Source organism: Amphiprion ocellaris, chromosome 15, assembly GCF_022539595.1.
Source record: "Amphiprion ocellaris isolate individual 3 ecotype Okinawa chromosome 15, ASM2253959v1, whole genome shotgun sequence".
NCBI classification, from domain to species: Eukaryota; Metazoa; Chordata; class Actinopteri; family Pomacentridae; genus Amphiprion; species Amphiprion ocellaris.
In genome coordinates this window covers 28,166,588-28,185,254 of record NC_072780.1, presented here as the reverse complement: position 1 = coordinate 28,185,254, position 18,667 = coordinate 28,166,588, and the positions used below count along the sequence as shown (strand labels likewise).

General features: G+C 41.6%; 1 protein-coding gene across 9 annotated transcripts in view; it reads right to left on the bottom strand.

Annotated features, from left to right (window-relative positions):
* col11a2 (collagen, type XI, alpha 2) overlaps positions 1-18,419 on the bottom strand; it is a 49,171-nt gene extending 30,752 nt beyond the window's left edge. For 3 of the 9 annotated variants that reach the window (XM_055017814.1, XM_035940737.2, XM_035940739.2), the window contains exons 1-5: positions 17,337-17,877; positions 4,760-4,921; positions 2,964-3,174; positions 2,603-2,765; positions 2,292-2,414 (exon numbers count right to left, since the gene is read on the bottom strand). In XM_055017814.1, the coding sequence (XP_054873789.1) occupies positions 2,292-2,414; positions 2,603-2,765; positions 2,964-3,174; positions 4,760-4,921; positions 17,337-17,454 (777 nt within the window). In that variant the 5' untranslated portion in view covers positions 17,455-17,877. Of the gene's footprint in view, positions 1-134; positions 249-2,291; positions 2,415-2,602; positions 2,766-2,963; positions 3,175-4,759; positions 4,922-17,336; positions 17,878-18,339 lie in introns of those variants that run through there. The other 6 variants (XM_035940741.2, XM_035940742.2, XM_035940735.2 and 3 more) reach the window with 5 other exon arrangements.
* Between the last annotated feature and the right edge of the window lie 248 nt (positions 18,420-18,667).

Here is an 18,667-nt window from a genome sequence, read left to right as displayed (position 1 = left end):
GAGGAAACTCAAATATTTAGTAAGCTAACAGTCATGTATTATGCAGCTGTTTTTGTTAAATACCTCTCTCTCTCATCCTCCTTCCCTTCCACAAACCCCGCTCGTGTTTTCCCTCTCTCTTGCTCCCTCTTTACCTGTTGGTTGGGGGCCCCAGGTTGGGGAGAGGGAGGTGCAGAGGAGGAGGGAATGCCTGTTGTTTCCTCATAATAATAGGGGTATTCATGGTCATCCTGCTCCTCATCAAAGTACTGAGAGAGACGGAGGGATGGATGGATGGAAAGATGGGAGGAATGAAAGGTAGGGATGGGTTGACAGCAGGGTGGAAGGTGCATGAAAGCAAGAAGAAAGGATGAAAAGAGGAGGGATGAAGAGGGGTTACAGAGGCCACAGAGGGATGGACGAGAGGAGAATATGGCATGAAGCAGCAAGAGGGGACAAAAAGGCATAATGGTAAGCAGCAGGAGACAGCAAAGGGGATGATGACAAAATGCAAAGCTTCCATTTTTCCATTCATCAGAGTCTGTGCATCTTGTTAAAAGTCTTGATATTAAAAATGTCCCTGCACACGAAACCTTGATGAATAAGAAAACAGCAAAAAAAAATAAAGCAATGGTGGAAACCAATGAATAAAACCACACACTGATTTATATTCATTCAAAAAGCAGTCATCTCAACAGCTTCAACATGACAGGGTTTGGGACACAAGGTGTCAGGGCTTCGTCCAGTGACTGAGAATTTATCCTTGTTTTAAATCAGGCATGCACGCTTCTAAAACAAAGCTCATGTACTTTAGATGGATGAATGCAGATGAAAGTCATTTACTACTTTAGTTCTGTGGTACAGCTGGTGTCAGGGACCTGCCAGCTCCCGATTATCAGTACGTTTTTTTTCGAGAAAAAGAATGAGGGAGAGCTTGCAAAGCCTATAATGCATGTCATGTGCACAACCAGTCTCAGTAAGGCTCCACCTTAAGCCATCTTCAAACCAAATTCTTAGCAATTTAACCAGGAAACCAATCGGAATTGAACTTCATTTGCAAGTTTTATGTACTGAACAAGTCCTCTTTTGTCCAATCCATTAGAAAAAAAAGGGGAAAGACGCTGATGTTTGCTTGTATCATCCTCTTTCTCCTACCTTTCTGTGTTCCGTTGCAGTAGAGGACAAAACAGTGACAACTAATTCACTGCTGTTACATTTCAAGTGTAAAAAATGATTTAAAAAAGTGTCAGTTTGTTTTCATAAGTGTCTGATTTGACAATGCCTCTGCTTTCCTTGGTTACCTGAGGGACACACAGACTGTTGAGGTGAGGAGGAAAGTGGATGGATACAAACTGTTGCTGATGACGAGGATGCGTGAGGAAGACGGAAAGGAGGAGCAGCACTTTGATGATATTAACAGATGACCCAAACTGAAACTGTGGACTTCAATTTCACAGTTGTTTTAACTATTAGACCATATTTTTTTAAGGATTCTAGTTTTCCAAACAAGAAAAAAATTTCCAAACTAAATTTCAGATCTAATCAGTTAATTTTAATGCCTCCTTGTGAGAAGAAACCGGATACATTGGGAGGACGTTGAAGTAACCTTGAGGAGAATATAAACATGCAGAAGAAGTTTGAAGGACCTTTATTTAGTGCTAACTACTGGGCCAATTCACAAGATGAAAAGTAGAGTTACCAGAAGCACCTAGTAAGTGACAACCATGATACCATACTTTCTGGCATTGTGGTGGCCTTCATATAAATTTATATTCATAATATTTCCCTTTGTAAATGTCCATGATGAAGATTTGTCCATATTGCCCATTTAGTTAAAAAAAAAACAATAGGCAGAAATTACATAAACAAAAATTGTCCTACTATTCAGATTGAGTGACTAGTTGACCTATTTTCTGTCTCCAACTAATTTAATCTTTTTAAAAAATGCCCCAGAAAGGAAACCAAAGTCCACAGATTGTGTTTGGGCCTGTTTTACTGGAGCTACAGATGAGCCCTCAGTTTAATGAATGAGTTGTGATAATACAGTGGCAGTGACAGTTTGAGGCTATTCATTCTGCAACTGATGATATTTAGTAATCTTGGAATTATTAAGGCTGTGAGTTCACTTTGTGTGAACAACTCTTGCAGTAAACTTTATATCTGGTGACAGAGTGCATGTCAGATCTGAAGGCAAGTAACTCTACTCTGCAGAAAGGATTCCAGGTAGTTATTCACTATGGAAGCCAATTGCTTGAAGAGCGAATGTTGATTTCATGCGTCTCTGCACGAGCTTGTGCTGTGGTGTCACTCACGTATGTGTTGGGGTCCTGAGCCTGGGTCTTGGGCAGAGGGGAGTCACAGTCAGGGCTGTAGTGTTCACAGAAGTCATAGGCAGCCTGGGGGTTGGAGGCGATCAGCAGCTGCTGGATGTCTCCCTGTGGACAAAAAGCAGATACAGCAACAGCTTGGTGTTTTGATCACTGACCAAAAAATGTAGCTGCATGAAAAGCCACATTGAAGCATCAGCAAACACATGATTTGTCTGCTCAGACTCTGAAGTTTGAAGCAACCAGCACTCGGCCACAGTTTGTCACTTGCTGATGGTGCTCATCACGTTTCTCACTTGGAAAACTTCCTCATCGAGCAGACGAGCTCCAAACACCGTGATGCCGTTGGTGTCGACCTCGGCGTTGTTGCCACGGGGCAGAGCGCGGGTCATCTTCTTCTTGCAGTCCAGCAGCAGTGTCACGTTTTTCTTGGAAACAGAGAAAGCGATGCGATGCCACCTAGAGACAAGGAGGAGGAACCGCAGGCAAATAAATGTTTAATGTGACTACAGCTCTAAAATATTCCAAGCCAACCACCAAAACATATATAATTCCCAAGCAACGCTCACGCACATGCTATTCCCAACCACTCACACCCACATGACCCCAATCATGTCATCTCAACCAGTCACAAACTGGTTGTTGCTGGTTACTGACTTGCCATCAGCCAGATTGACGCCTCTGAAGAGTGGGTAGTCCTCGGGGGCTGGCTTGCCGTTCTGGTCCTCGTACAGGAAAACAGGTGAACGTCCCAGCTCGATGCCCAGCTGCTGGATGCCTTGCTCGCTGTAGATGGAGAGGAGGAAGGCCTGGAGCCCCGCCTGGGCCTTAACCAGAGCCATGATGGAGAAGTTCTCCGGGAAGCGACCTGTGGATGAAGGACAGGAGGGACGGGAGGACAGAGACGATGAAAGAAAGGACAAGTGCAAAAACATGTGTCATATCTTGATATCTTAAGTGGCTTGTGGGTATTTTATAGAAAGAATAAATAAAGAGAAGAGGCCAGTAACAGAGAAAGAAGACAAATTCTTAAATACAAGAGTTCAATTATAATTTTTCCCTGGAAGAAGGTGTATGGATTGACTGAGGTTCCTCCAGAGCAAAGAGCAGAGGAGGGAAAGCGATGCAATAGAAGGCAAAATAAATAGATTTTAAATGTGACAGATGAACAAGTGGAGGCAGAGGAAGGAAGATGTAAGAGTGGAGAAGGAGTGCAGAATGAGGGATGACACAAAGTGTGGAAAAAAAACAATAAAGATGATCTTATGGTGCTTAAACTGAGAAATCTGCCAGGATTCTGGAATATCTGAATCTAGATCCTCGTGAAGCTGACATAAATGATGTGAACCCATAATAACAGGTGGGCACAGCTGGAGAGGGAACGCGAAACCTCAGAGATTGAGCTGAAAATCAACTCTGACTTATGAGAATTTCTTCACAACCACATAAGTGGCACTTTCTCTTTTCTTTCCTCACTCCTGGTTGTCAGACGGTATTCTGAAGTTAATTTGCTGCGGCTTCTTCCACACAGTTTAACTGAGCTTCTGCGCTGCAACACATAATTATACTTTATATCCATGAGCAATCTAGCAGAGGGCACAACAGCCTCGTTTACCTCCACGAGAGCTCAGTTTAAAATACATCCAAACATAAGTGGCAACTTGTAAATGATAATTATAGGTTTCACACTGGAGTTCATCATAAATATTAAATAAAAGCCCATTTTATGCTGCACTGCGGCACTGGTTTAACATAATGTACGCCACACGGATGTTAACTTTCTCATTTGGCTTTTTTTTTATCAACATGTAGGAATTTTTATGGTAAAAACCAAGTTCTTTAAATAACGTTTAACAGAAATGCTCAAATGTGTGAAGCCAGTGATTTGATTTTAGTGGCTTATTTGGCTTTAATGATACTATTGTACTATTCTAGATTCTATGATGATTTAAAAATCCTGTCTTTGTTATATTGTAGACCTTATAGTGACTGCTGTGTTGGTATTTTATAGTTATACCAATACAGCAAAATCCAAAGCTATTTAATCAGTTGGATTTACAGTAAAACAACTGTGTAAGTCACATTTATTAGAGCATCTCTTATAATGACATATTATGAGGTGAACTACTAAATTTGTGGACTGTTGACTTCTGTAGTGCTGAAGTCTGAGAAAAAAAACTTCTATTGATGTCTGGACCTACTTCTTTGAATCTTACAGGTCATTTAACATTAAGATAAGATAAAGTTCTTTATTTCTCCCCACTCCAGGGGAAATTTACATTGTTACAGCATTATGAAAGTGCAATAATAAACCCCAGGAGTAGCAAAACGAACATAAAACTTGCATCTAAATTTGGGTTGTGTAGCCTCAGTGATCAACAATTGTATGGCTGCTTACAGAACAGTAGCTATAAATAGTCAAACAACGTGACGTCCATCTGGTTGAAGGCTACCTGAGAAGAGCTGCTTGGTGGGGGCAGAGATCTGGGCCTTCTTGGTGATGCGGTAAGCATGGTCGGGGCTGCCGGAGCGACGGGATGTGCAGAAGCCTGGGACCTTCTTCACGCCCTCAGGGAGAGAGGGAACCTGCAGAGCCCGTAACACATCCACTGGGTCTAATGAAAGAGGGGAAAAGAAGCAAGAGAAGGCAGCTGTCATTACATTTCTGAACAAACAACTCATTAAAATAGTTGCCCTGTGTGTGTGTGACGCAGCAGCTGAGTCAGTAAGAAAACAAGTAAAATCTCAAAGCTAAAACATCAGTCCCCAGTAATCCTGTAATGCTACTGTGCATTATAAAAACCCAACTGTTCTGTGATTCTTTCAAACACTGGAAACCAAAGACACAACATCCAACTTTGAGTTCTGCTTTCTCTGCACATTGCAATTCAATCTCGTATTTTAATTTGTGACTTTCTGAGCATAAAATACAACTGTGCTTAAGCTGCAAAGCACTACAACAGACCTAAATACTGTATATTCAGCTGTTATCTGCCAGCTTACAGGCTGTGTAGAATTTACTGCATTTTTTATGCTTTCTCACATCTGCAGCGTCACTAAATCTACAATAGACGACGGTTTTATTTTTCATTGTAGCCATTCTGTGCAGCTGCACTGACTCGATTTGGTTGAGAGGATCAAAAAAGTTAATCTTGAAAGTGATCTTAAATGTTCTGGCAGCACTAATGCCACATAGGATCAGGTACAGGAGGTACTACTGTACATTTAGGTATAATGTAAGAAAGGAAGCTCTGTGGAAGGAAGCAAACAGGCAACAGTCCAAGCCGCATATATGAAGCAGTGCAGGGCAGATACAGTAAAGCTCAGTTGAAATCAGAGTGCAGACAGCGATTTCTGTTCTGCTCACATTTATCAAGCAGCTGAAACTAGCGGCTGTTGGTGGGATGGTTGCCGAGTCAAATGGATATTTGTTTGACGTCCCACAATCATTTCACAGTTTCACCTGACATCGACAAACACACAAGAATGCAGGAATGCAGACACACTCACTCCAGATACACATTCCACATAAACACACACACAGATACACACTCTGAGATGCAGATTGAACTCACATCCTGCCTCAACTTTCACACGCTGAGGTCAACCAGTTAGTTTCTCCACCTTCAGTCAGTGCTGTGGTTCACCTCTGCGGTTTTCTCACTTTGGCACTGTGTCAGTCTGTGTGCTTTAGCTAGTGAAAATCTTAGCTCATACCCTTGGAATTATGGGTAGGATTCCCTTTGTGATCACCAACATGACAATAAATACTATACTGCCACTATACTCCTCCTAGAGTACGAACAGCAGATAGAACTCAACACAGAAATACTGCAGAGGGAAGAAAAATCCTAGTTCCAGTTATTCTAAATCCCAAAAATGATCAATATTTTCTCTGTTTTTTTTTGTTTTTTTTTTAATTTTACTGCTTTGGAAACAAACATCTTGAATCACCAGTTACTTTAAAAAATAATTCAGTTTAATTAGTTTGACATTCATGTTGGTACTTATTTCACCATAGTTGGTGTTGAATCTTTAAAAAAGTCCAATCTCTAATTACACACATGACTTCATTTTACTGTGCTGTTACAGAAGAGTATTCTGGTAAATGTAGTGGTCTGTAGGTTGTATATTATTTGATACATGTCCAAATTATGCTTACTGAAATAACTGTTTATGCAAAAAGCAAAACACAAAACAAAAAAATAACTTGTTCAGTCTGTGTCTAGTGAAATGCCATTTCTTGTCCAAAGATCCAGGGAAGCTGTGTTCCCTTCTATCCAATTCAACATGGAATGACAAACATGCATGACACAAATCCTGCCAAAGCTTAAAAACAGAAGGCTTTCGTGCACTGTAAGAATATTTTGCAGTCTGAAAACCCAGATGAAATGTAATTATGAAGTCTGCCTTAAACTGGGTTTTGAAATGAAGCAGCTATGAAGTTAGAACATCATAGTTTCCTGTACTGAGTTATCCGCCTTCAGTCTTGGCTAGACTTCTGTGTTTGAGGTGCACCAGAGAGCTAACTTCGCTGTTAACGGTCAATTAAATTCATTTACAGCTACAGTGGTACTTCTCATAATAAACATGCAGGGGTAGCCTGTGATGGTGCATGTTTCCTTTTGCACTCTACAGCCACCTTCATTAACTCTCATTGCTTCTAAAACATCATATTCATGAAGAAAATATGTAATCGTGCACCCTGAGCATGTTTAAAAAGCACAGCTGAGCATGTAACAGGACTGAGGGATTATATTGCTGGTGGTGCCAACATATGTGACCTAGTGGGACTTGGAGGTGGTGTAAAGTGTGAAGCTACCAAACCATGCAACTACAAATTGTAAGACATGTATTTCCTGAGATTTCCTGAATTGGGATCCAAACTTCCTATTGAACTTAGAACATCTCTGCCTGGAGAAAACCCAAAATCTAAAGCAGTACAGAGAGGCACGAACTCATGTAAGACCAGAGCTAAAGGAGAAATAGTCTGACATCCAAGCAGCATCTTTGGTAATTATGATATTAATGAAACTTTTGAAGATGTTTCCTGGCAGAGATGTTCATCAGAAATGACCATGAGCTTCTGCATGAATATGAACTTTAACTGGCCTGCTGTTGTCACATATAGACGCGCTTGTTAATAAAAAAACATAAACTGCCATGTATGCTTGTTCCATGAATGCTGATACACTGCATTCTGAAGCTATTTTAATGTGTTTATCAGCCATTTATGATGTTTGTATTGGCATCTCGTGTGAAGTTCCCTTGTTTTTGTCCAAAAGTCACACTGATCCCATCAGAGGTGCACATGTTTAGGTGACACCCAGAGTCTCAGAGTTAACAGTTAGTCAGATAGACCCACAGATGGTAATATTTATTCAGACAGAGCAAATGGTGCGTTAATATTGCCTGAGGGTGTCTAGACCACAGCCCGGAGAGAGGAGGAGGAAGAGGAGGTGATAAAGATGGAGAGGAAGGAAGGGAGACAGGGATGTAGAAACAATATGTAAGGAGAGAGAGGAGAGAAAGTGAGAGTTAGAGTGAACAGAGTGATGCCACATTACACTTTTCAGACAGAAAGCTCCCTAAAAACAGTTGCTGGAAGGTGGAAATGAGCAGAATGGAGATTAGTTGGTGAAAGTAGAAACATGGGACAGATGAAAACACAAATGAAAACATGAGAGCAGTACAAAAAAGAAAGCAGACAGAAAATAAGTGCTGCTGTTTATAAAATTTGACACATTTTTTCAGCCATCAAAGTCTTAACTGAACTACACTTTCATAAGCAGCTTAAGCTGTAAATCAAAACTTATAATATCCAACAACTGAGTAAACTCTCATGCGTTTCCAAACTTTACATGGAATCTCCAAAGTTTTCACACTTTCTAAGATGAGACAACATTGATTTTTTTTCATTATTTTCGGCACTTGTGCAGATCTGCACAGGAATGCTGGGAACGAGCCAGAGAAAGACGTAGAGGTAGAAGCAGGCAGAGAGAAGTTCAGACGAAGGTGGAGTGCTGTGTGTGTTTTAGAGGGTCAGGCAGTGACAGTAGACAGCGTGGTTCTGTGATGGCAGGATACTGGATCAGATTGCACCCTGAGCTCCCCCAGTACGCCCAGTACAATGTGCTGCTCTGTTCCCTGCTGCCTGCCCAGCTCACATCTGCAGCCGGGGCCCTTCCTGCCTGCAGGACCACAATCACGACAAAAACACACCCGCAAAAATAACACTCAGCCCAGGCAGGGAAAAGTGCACCTATACACCTCAAATATGAAAGCGGACAAGGCAGGAAAACAGAGGGCCGAGGGGCACAAACTTTCTTTCTTTACCTTGTTTCTTGTTCCTCTTCCCGCTAACGCCGTCTCTCTGACTATAAGCGCTCACAGATGGCTGCAGCCTTTTGATGTGGGCCAATTACACTGCTGTCATTAAGACAGGAAACAGGGCTCCCAGGCACGAGAGGGCAGTTACAGCCAGCGCTGTAGGTAAAGATTACAGTAGCATGTACAGCTATACCTACTGACAGCTGCACTGGCCCAAGTCCAGTAAAAACACCATTATCTTCAACATGTAAGACAACAGCAAGTTTATACAATGTCTCAGTGACTCAAAATTGTCAACCTTATGCTGATTTTTATACCTCTGAAAAGGACCTTAAATTGTTTTGAGGAGAATCTTGTGGAATTCCTCTGTTCTTTTACTTCTTAACCGTCTACATGTTATTTTAAGCTAAGTATAGACAGCTAATTAAGGCTTTTTTTTCTACTTAACATGGTGATTTTATAGTGATCTTGCATAATAAACAGAAGTCACTGCCGCACTTCGAAGCCGTGATCAGCAAATCTGAATAATTTCACAATTTATGTCTTAAAAACCCAGATTTAATTTGAATCACAAGCAATTTCTGAAGTCATCTAAGTGTTAAATCCTTTAATTGAAGTATGTGTAAACCAAACCAGTAAAACAGGCTTAAAGATGATCTAAAATACTGGTGTGCTGCTGGTGTATAATGGAGCACTGTACTATGGGCTGGATGTATTTTTTTAGCAGGTGCCCCGGGACAGAAACAATTATGTCGCTGTTATATCGAAACCACTCCGTTCCAAAGAGCCACAACTGACCAAACACTCAGACCAGCAGCTTATTCCCACCTGATAGAAAACATATGTGATACCAGGGTGGCAGCACACTGTAGCAGGAGGTGCTGCTGAACCTGCGATATGTTTCACAAGTGTTTGAGTTAGTGTAGTTTAACAAAGCCGCCACTAGATGGAGCTGAAAACGATTTAATTAACAGCAACACATAGCACTGCTACTGAGCACAGTTAGAGCCTGTTAAAGGGCTGCAACCGCATGATGTTACACACACACACACACACACACAAGTGTTTACATGTACACACACTACGCAAATAGACGCGTTTGCAGGTGTGAGAGATAAACAGTGTTTACTGAACGAGTTACTATTAGGCAGAGTCTGTACATTCTGTCAGCTAACAGGTGAGTATAGTCAGTCTGGACACTTGCAGATTAGAGCTTTTATGCACATAACAGCAGAGAGAGAATCATTCTGCTTGTTGTGATCCTCATGAAGCCAACATGAGAACTTAAACAACCCTAAAATGATTAAATAACAGTAATAAGAGACTTCATGCTGCTTTGCATGTTACTATATTCCATCTCTCAGGTAAATTTGTATATCTGTTTATTCTCTAGGCTGCAGCTTATCTCAGCATACACGAATTGGAGCTCTAGTAAGTCTAAATACACTGAAACAAAAAGAAAAATCTGGGCTGTAAATTCAGCTAAATTCCAAATATGTTTCTATGTTTAAACTTGTGTATACTGCATGCACACATATACAGTCAGCTAGTCAGCACTCAGAGCCCTGGTCAAGCTATCACTTCAGAGGAAACCCGTTTATTTCCTCCCCTCGTTCTTCTGCCTTGGATGCTCTGTGCAAAAATCTTTGTGTGCATATGCATGTATGTGTGTGTGTGTGTGTGTGCCCGTTTCTTTTCTGGTACAGCTGTGCCAAATACCAGACACACACTCCAGCTGACACGTTGACCCCTCACCTCTCACCTTCACACAACGGCCACATTGTCAGACACACAGGGCAAGAGGGAGGTGCTATATTGACCGCAGATTAACATACAAACAACATACACAAGCACAGACGCACAAATTCATCTTTACACCAATTCTCCATCAGTGTCTGAGAATAACTCAAGACTGCAGGTTCACTGGGAAAAGGAAAATTATTTAAAATCTCCAAAAAGCACAATCAGTTCTATAACGTCTAGTCTTCAACTAATTTCAGAGCTGAAAACTGTAAGTTGAACTTCACTTGTTCTTCCTCCACCAGCTGTCACATCCACCCAGCTGACCACGATGGCAAGAAGCACAAGCACAACTCAGACTGCAGCTTATAATTTACAACATGGAGCTCTATAGTTACCATTTATTTATAATACCTTGTGTCCACAGACAGAAAAGCCATTATGAGTACCCATGCTGTACAAAAGGGGTTATTAGAATTTACATTATTTATGTGGTACAAACAGAGGGTTTGTTAAATATCATGTAGACGTTACACCATGTGGTGAGGTAAGACAGAATAGACTAAAGCAGAACTATAGCTTGTGCTACATGGATGTTAGTAAATACTCACTGAATGTAAAGAGATTCACATAAAATCTGAAAATGTTAAGACAAACAAACAGCAAGAAGTTAGGAAAAAAGTCAGAAGTTCTGAAAAAAGTAATGAAAAGTCGGAAAAAAAAGTTAATTTTATATGACTAGATAACTAGACGGCAACAGATCAGTGACATTAGAGACAGTACAATGTACATTTTTAAAAAAGTTGCTTGTTAATTCAGTCAAATAATTCAATAATAACTAATTCAAATAAAACACAAACTGTGCTGTAAATGACCTCCTGATAAAGAAAAGAACTGATCATGGAATAATCAAAGGAAAGCAAAATATGCAGAAAGCAGGACCAAGTTTTGAGTGTTCTGGACTTTTAATGATAATTTTGTTTTACTCTGAGGGGGGAAGATGATGTCATTCCATTAGTAAACTGAATGTAGAAACACGTCTGTCCCTGCATTGTATGTACCATCCTTTAATGTAGCTATGAAAGTTATGTTTGTCCATAAGGCTTTGAAGGTCCTTTATGTTAAATGAGTTTTATGAGGTCAGTGAACTTTGTTTGAGGTCAATTATTAGGAAAAATGTCAACACCCTGCTACTATTAATGCCTTTACTTTAGCCCTTTGTCCTGTGTGTTCAGCTTTTAATACCTGCCTCCACACAGCATCTCTACTAATAAGTCCCCAGTGTAAGTCAGCGTGGTTTAAAAGTCACAGCAGGGCGGCGCCAACATTTACTGTACTACAGTTGCCTGTGTACCATTATGTGGTCTGTGCCAGTCTGTGTGAGCTCCACTGATGATGCCAGCGTCTACCAGGCCAGAGTCTGCTGTGGTTTCAGGGCTGGAGGCCACAGTCTCAGTTTGGATCTGAGGGTGGATGCTGACACCACAGGGCCTACACGGGGCCACAGGGGCCCGACCAGGAGACGGTCAGTGGTTCCTGTAACGTGCTATCAGACAGTCAGCGAGGGCACAAATTAGAAAGCAGTGTTAAGGCCGGTCATGTGTCTGCGCTGAATGACAAGTAATCATGGCTCAGCTCTGACTGCACTGAGTTTACAAACCCTCTCAGCTCACAGTCTCCATGGAGCTCTTGTAAATAAAAAGCACTTTTTGTGCAGTGCAACTTCACAGAAAAACAAAAAAAGTATCACTGTTTTTCTAAAATATGGATTCAACTAATATGAAGTTTATTATTGACAATACAACTAGTAAAAACCTGCTCATTATACACATCTTGTTTATATAAAACCAAAAACATTAACTTTTTAGGGTAAGAGTGAAAAGGTTTCTAATGCAGGTTTAGAAATTCTTTCGATGAGGACCAGAATAATACTTTCAGTGTATGTTTCACCATCTTATTGTTTTAATTCTAAGAGACAAACAAACTCATCTTCTTCAGTAACAGAGTCTCACCAAAGAGGTGACAAATAAGATTTCAAATAAAAAAAAGTGCAAGACCAGTCGGCCAGTGTTATATTATAATCATCATCAGTGATTACAGCGACACCTTTTCAGTTTGGAAATCCCCACACCAGAAGTACAGCCCACATTCGTTCTGAGGATCTTTATGGGTGTAATTTAGCTGCAAAAACAAGTGTGCAGAGGTGGTGGATGAGGAGCTCTGCAGGAGGACTGTGACTGGTTCTGACCTGTTGTACTGTGGCTCTTACTAAAGGGACTGAAAACCATTTCAGACGTTCAAGTAATTAGAGTTTATACCCTAAACACTTCCAGACAGTTAGAGATGCAATGAAATATCTGAAGACAACATTGTGTTCATTTGAACAATACAGATATTAAATGCTAGAACTCCTGGTGCTCTTACTGTATATCAGTTTTTGTTCTTGCAGACAAACAAATGTATTAATTCTTAAAGAGTTTGGTAGTTAAATTGATTTATACATATCTGCAGGTTAATAAGGTCACTGTGCTCAGACAGCTTGACTTTACTTCAGGATACTTCCTCTGCACATTCAGCTACATTTTTAGATATTTCAACCCATTTATCAATGTGTGTTGTCACCACAGGATGATTTTCTGTCTTCCTCCCAGTGCATGCTGGGAAAGATTCCAGTACGAATGTGATTTTGATCAAAACAAGCAGGTTTGGAGAAGTAAAGAAGGAATATTGCATCCTCCTCATATAATTAGAGTTACAGCATTGGGATATTTTAAGTTAAAAACAAACTTTCATGAGCTTTTCTGTGATCATTCATTTCGCAGAGAAACATTTTCCACAGAAGCTCTGAAAACACAACTAGTTAAAGCCAACATTTAAAACTATTTCCAAACAGACGGACCGTATTAATGTCTGGAAAAGAGATGTACTGTGCATTAACATCACATGTAAACGCACACAGCTGGTCTCCACACCCTCCTACAGTGACTTCCTAGAAGCAGCAAAATAACAGTGACTAGGAATAGCATCCTATACAGACAGTCTGTCATTATAAAGTTGGCACGCTCTCCTGCCGTCACTGTACATCTTCTGCTAAAACACAGCGTCTCCCAGGAACGACTCTCCGCACACACAAACCACTAAATCATCACCTATAAAACCAAAGAAAAAGGAACAACTATCTTCTACTCGCTGTTCCCTTGAGTCGACAATGCTGATGCGGTTTTGTCTGAGAAAGGCCTTTTCAAGTTCACAGTCTGAGGCGATGTCACGGGTTACAGCTGAGGCCTGGGAAGTGTTTAAGTGCATCTCTGCTTTGACTTGTGTGCGCTTTAATCTCACAACCACTGTCTGGGCCTTATCTGTCCATGCAAATGATGTGATCTTACATCTTTATTGAAGATACTGAACAATGGAGAGTGAAGTTGAGGGAGTCACAGGTATGTTACCCAAGAGATAACTAAGATTATCAACAGGGCTGAGAAGTGACTCCAAAAAGAAAGATTTCACTTTTACAGATGTCAGACTAACTACAAAAGACAGAGTTCCACAGACAAACGTAAGATATGAAAAGGAAACCCCACATTAATGTATCAAAGTTCACTCAAACACTGTATTAGTTGTTCACTTTCCACTGTGTTCATAATCTACAGACTGGTGAACATTAATGACATTAGTGTCCTGAACTTCCAAGTCCAAGCAGTCTGTTGTCTGAGAATGTGTTACCACCAATGAGACGGTTTTATTTAGGGTTGGGCTGTAGTGGAGGTTTGTTAATCCTCAGCTGCACATCCCGCAGCAGGTTTGGTGCTAAACAAGGATTTTATACAAAAAATTTATATAAATTTGGGAAGAACACAGCTGATGACGTAAAAAGCCTGTCCTTAGTTATCACATTTATTATGTTGTTCTTGATAAAATCTACGTAATGTTGCAATAGTGCCTCTTGAAAAATATGTGCAATACAGATATTAGAAGAGGAAAGGTGTCTGATTGGACACAAGTATAAAGCTGGGCTCATTACCCTGGACAACAAGGGATGGGTATGTACAAAGATTAAAAGGAAAGATGGAGAATGGGTGGGTATGGATCACTAGAACCACAGTGTCTCATGGGAAAGTGATGACAAAGCAGAGGAAAATCAAGGGGACAAGGACAAAACTGCCAAACTGAGTCACGTGTGACCAGCAGAGGCCTGGAATACCACACACTTCCATACAGTCACAGGAATGAGCTGTCAAAGCGCTGCTCCGCCGCCACATATAGTGGCTCCATTCAGCAGCAGGGAGAGTGAGAGCACGGTTATGTTTTGTTTAGCCAGACTGAGACAGACTGGCCTTTGAGGAGCGCACTGCTTTGAAATGAGGTTGAGGAACATCCCTGTCAAGAAAATATTGCCCTCTGATTTTCTCCCCCTTTGAACAAAACTCTGCTTTCATGCCTTCCAGGGCCGCTGCTCTCTGGGTGACTGTGCCTCATCATCCCTCCTCCTTTTTTCTAGTCTTCATTCTCCCAGCGACGAAAGAATAAATATGAGAGATTCTGACCACTCTTCACTCTAAATCGGTCTTTGACTGCCTGGGTGGGGCGCTGTTATAATTTACACTCACATCTGCTGTCGCACCACACTGCGCGCCTTCAGACGCAACGCGGACGCAGCGGTCCTGCGCTCTGAGCAAACACGCGCATTTGATCCCGAGTGCGCGCACAGTGACGCTGCAGACCAGACGCGCGCTTACAGGTAAAGGGAGTGTTTGGACATTATCACAGGATCAGCGATTAAAGAACTTTTCTCTACAAGCAAACAGCAGCAGTACATGCATCCTTTAAGACGAGAAACGCAACTTTCCGGGTGTTGCAGACAGAAGCGGACACATTTCCACACCCTGAGCTGCGAAAAACACGTCCATAGCCGACAGACACATATACATAAACACAACTGTACAAAGCGCACATAGACACGGAGACACTAAACGCTTTCACTGCCAAACCCCTGCGACCAAGCCGCATAACAACCTATTCATAAAAAGCAAAAATGTCTCAGGCTTCCGCCTCCAAAATACACACGGGAGACGACGGGAAGGTGCAATCGCCTCGCGCAATCTGAAAGTGGAAACGGGGCCAAAGAATACACTGGAGGAGGGCAATTTATGTTACAAAAGCCCTCTTGGTGAGTAAGCTGCAGCGACTGTCCCAGCAGCGATCCAGACGAAGAATAAAGAACCTTTGATCCATCTGTCACTGAAACTTCTAAAGCAAATATATTTCTATAAAAACTTTATGTAAACTTAACCTGCTTTGACGTTTCCGCTTAAAATGTACAGAATGTATCTCCGTCAGACTATCAGCGGCTAAAATGATAGGATCTACTGTAGTAAGCAAAAATCACAAGTTCATGAAGAGTTAATTTAAACCTCGCAGCATTTCAGAGTTTGGCACCACAGCTGTAAGTGATGTTTATTTTATCTTTACTTTATCGGTCGCTTCTTTCTATATCGTGTCATTCCGCATCAAAACTGTCCAGTTAGATCTAAGCTGATCTGGATTCAGTTGAATCAATGGATTCTCTGTGTTAAAAATAACTCCAGACAACTAGCGGTCCGCTGAGGAACTGCAGCGCATACAGATCATTCCTTTGAGGCCAACTAATCTATGTGTGGATGTGGCGATGTTATTAGGTTGCTATTAGAACAAACATGGCCTGTTGTTGTACACTGGGAAAAACGCAAAATCAACTTTACGTTGGTTTATTGAAATCCCTCCTCCTCCTCCTCGGACAAGCAGAGGCAGTGATGGATGAACTGGTGCACAGGCTGAACTGGTAAACACGCAGCCAACCTCACAGGGTCCCAGCTGGCAGCTTGTGTCCACGGCCAGGAACACACACAGGCCTACATTCAGCAGCAGTACACATAAAACACTACTACAAATCCTACAAACCGAAAGTTCAGGCAACAAACTTCCTCAAAGGCGACTGAGCAAGTCTTTGCACCGTCCTACCCCATGGCCCCCTCCGGGTGAGGAGGGGCGCAGACGTGCGTAAAATGAGCACTATCTCCTCAAAACTGATAGGAATAACAATTAATAATGAAATGAATTAATTGGAAGGTAAAATGTATAAGTCAGGTGCAGATAAACTACTGAAAATGACTAAAAAATCAACTCGGTGCCTGAAGAATTCAAGCAGTGGAGCTAACTGCAACATCTGGTGGGATGACACCTGTCAGCGGGCTGCATGCAAGCTCAGAAAGACAGATAAGGAAGGAAATAATGTCCATAGGCACTAAATCTTTAAATGGACAAGTAGTAATTTGTATTTTCCATAAGTAAAATACGAGGCCTCTTTAACGTCTATTCTCCGTGACCTTTAAATAGGTAGTATGCGTAACATCCATTATCGGACAGAGTATGTTAAAGCTGACCAAATCTCAGTTTCTCATTAACAAAGAAAAACTTTCAATAGAAACAGATACAAGATAAAATCAGAAAATGGACCTTTACAGACGCAGCGACTCAAATCTGCTATTTTCCTCGGTTTTCCCCGCATCACTCTCAGATTTTCTAAGTAATTTCTGCGATAATCGCCAAATGGTTTGTGGCACAGTCTATGAGGCCTTTATGGACCAGCAGGAAAACACAGAGACACTGAGAATTTGACTAAAGTGCACAAACCACACACATCTAAACATGCAGGTCTCCATGGAAGAGATACCAAATTAAATTTACGTCTGTGGATAGAGTTATGTCCACTGCTCATGGGCCGCATTTTTAACAGAAAATGTAAAGAAGGATGTCAGGTGCGCAAGTGTCCAACAATGGATGAGGCGCACATTTATTTCACACAAGGTTAAACAAAAAAAAACAGCAAAAGGAAGATTTTTAGACCGAAAACACCAGACACAGCTAAATAACACGTTTTAAAAGCACAATAAACGTCAATATTAGTAAAAGAAACGATCTTACCTGCCCGAACCACGGTGCTTTGGCACAAGGCGAGCGCCACCGTTACCAAGGCGAAGGATGAGATGTCCATGCGCCATGGTCTCCGTTTCTTCCTGAAGGGGCAATCTCCAATATCCATAGTGTTGCAGTAGTTTGCCGGCCTGGTTGAGCTGTAAATGTAGGATATGGTGGAAGTTATCCTCTCACAGAAAGCCAGCCGACGAGAGGAATCCGACTGAACTTTCTGTGAGGCAACAGACAAAAAGGCACGCCTCTGGAGACGTCTCTACCTCTCTCCCGGAGACTTTCCTTGATGAGGTACCTATATCTCTGTCAATACACCAAACCTAAACACTATAAGGGGTTTGGGGTGAATAAATATCTTTTATTTTAACGTTTAACCCCTTAGTGCTAAAGCCCCATTGAGTCAGACTGGGTACCAGTACCCAAAGTGGAGAGAGCAGCAGAGAGAGACCTGGAATCACGCTCTCTCCCTTCTCTCTCTTTCCCTCTCCCCTTCTTCACTTTCTCCCACAAAGAGTGAGAGCGTGTGTGTTGTGTGCGTGTGGAGAGAGAGTGAATGGTAAAGGGATAGAGGGAGGGAGAGGGCGTGCGTAATTGCGCGCCTGGCGCACGTAGATATACGTGTACGGAGGAGCGTCTGAGCGTGCGAACTGAACGTTTTTAATGACAGGCCTATACAAATATTTCTGCTCACACTCACAACAATGGTGTCTTTCTTTTCAACCGTGAGCCTGAGGTTTAAAGTTGCTCGGTGAACGCAAGTCAGTGAGTGGAATCTTTTTCTGTCTCTCAGCGGCCTTTTACTGAGCGGCTGTCTCAGGATTTATCTTTACCTTTTCTACTTCCTCCTCTCTGCGTCTGTATCAGTGACATGCAAAGGTTGGTTTGATAACTCAAGAAGAAATGCTCAGGTACGCAGCAGATGAGGACCGCGCACTGTCCTGTGCAGCAGTTGAGTGAGTCTGAATCAGCCAATCAGATTTCTGTCCGTGCAACTTACCACGCCCCTTTCACCCACTCAGCGGAGCTCTGATTGGTCAGTCCCACGTGGCCTTGTTTTGCTGTATCAGCTCAGGTGTAGAGAGAGAAAAAGAAAATGAGAGGATCCTGGAAAAATAGACACGAATGTGGTCATCGAATTTAACATTTGGGAAAAAAATACATTAGAACAATATCCTGAAGGCTTCATGATGTTAAAATTAAAAGAAAAAGTTCCCACTGACACAGGCTCCAACTATTAGTTTAGTTTATTCAACTGGACAAAAATATTGCATGGGACAAAATATTATGTTATTTGTTCTGTTTCACCAACTTTTCTGAATTTCAAA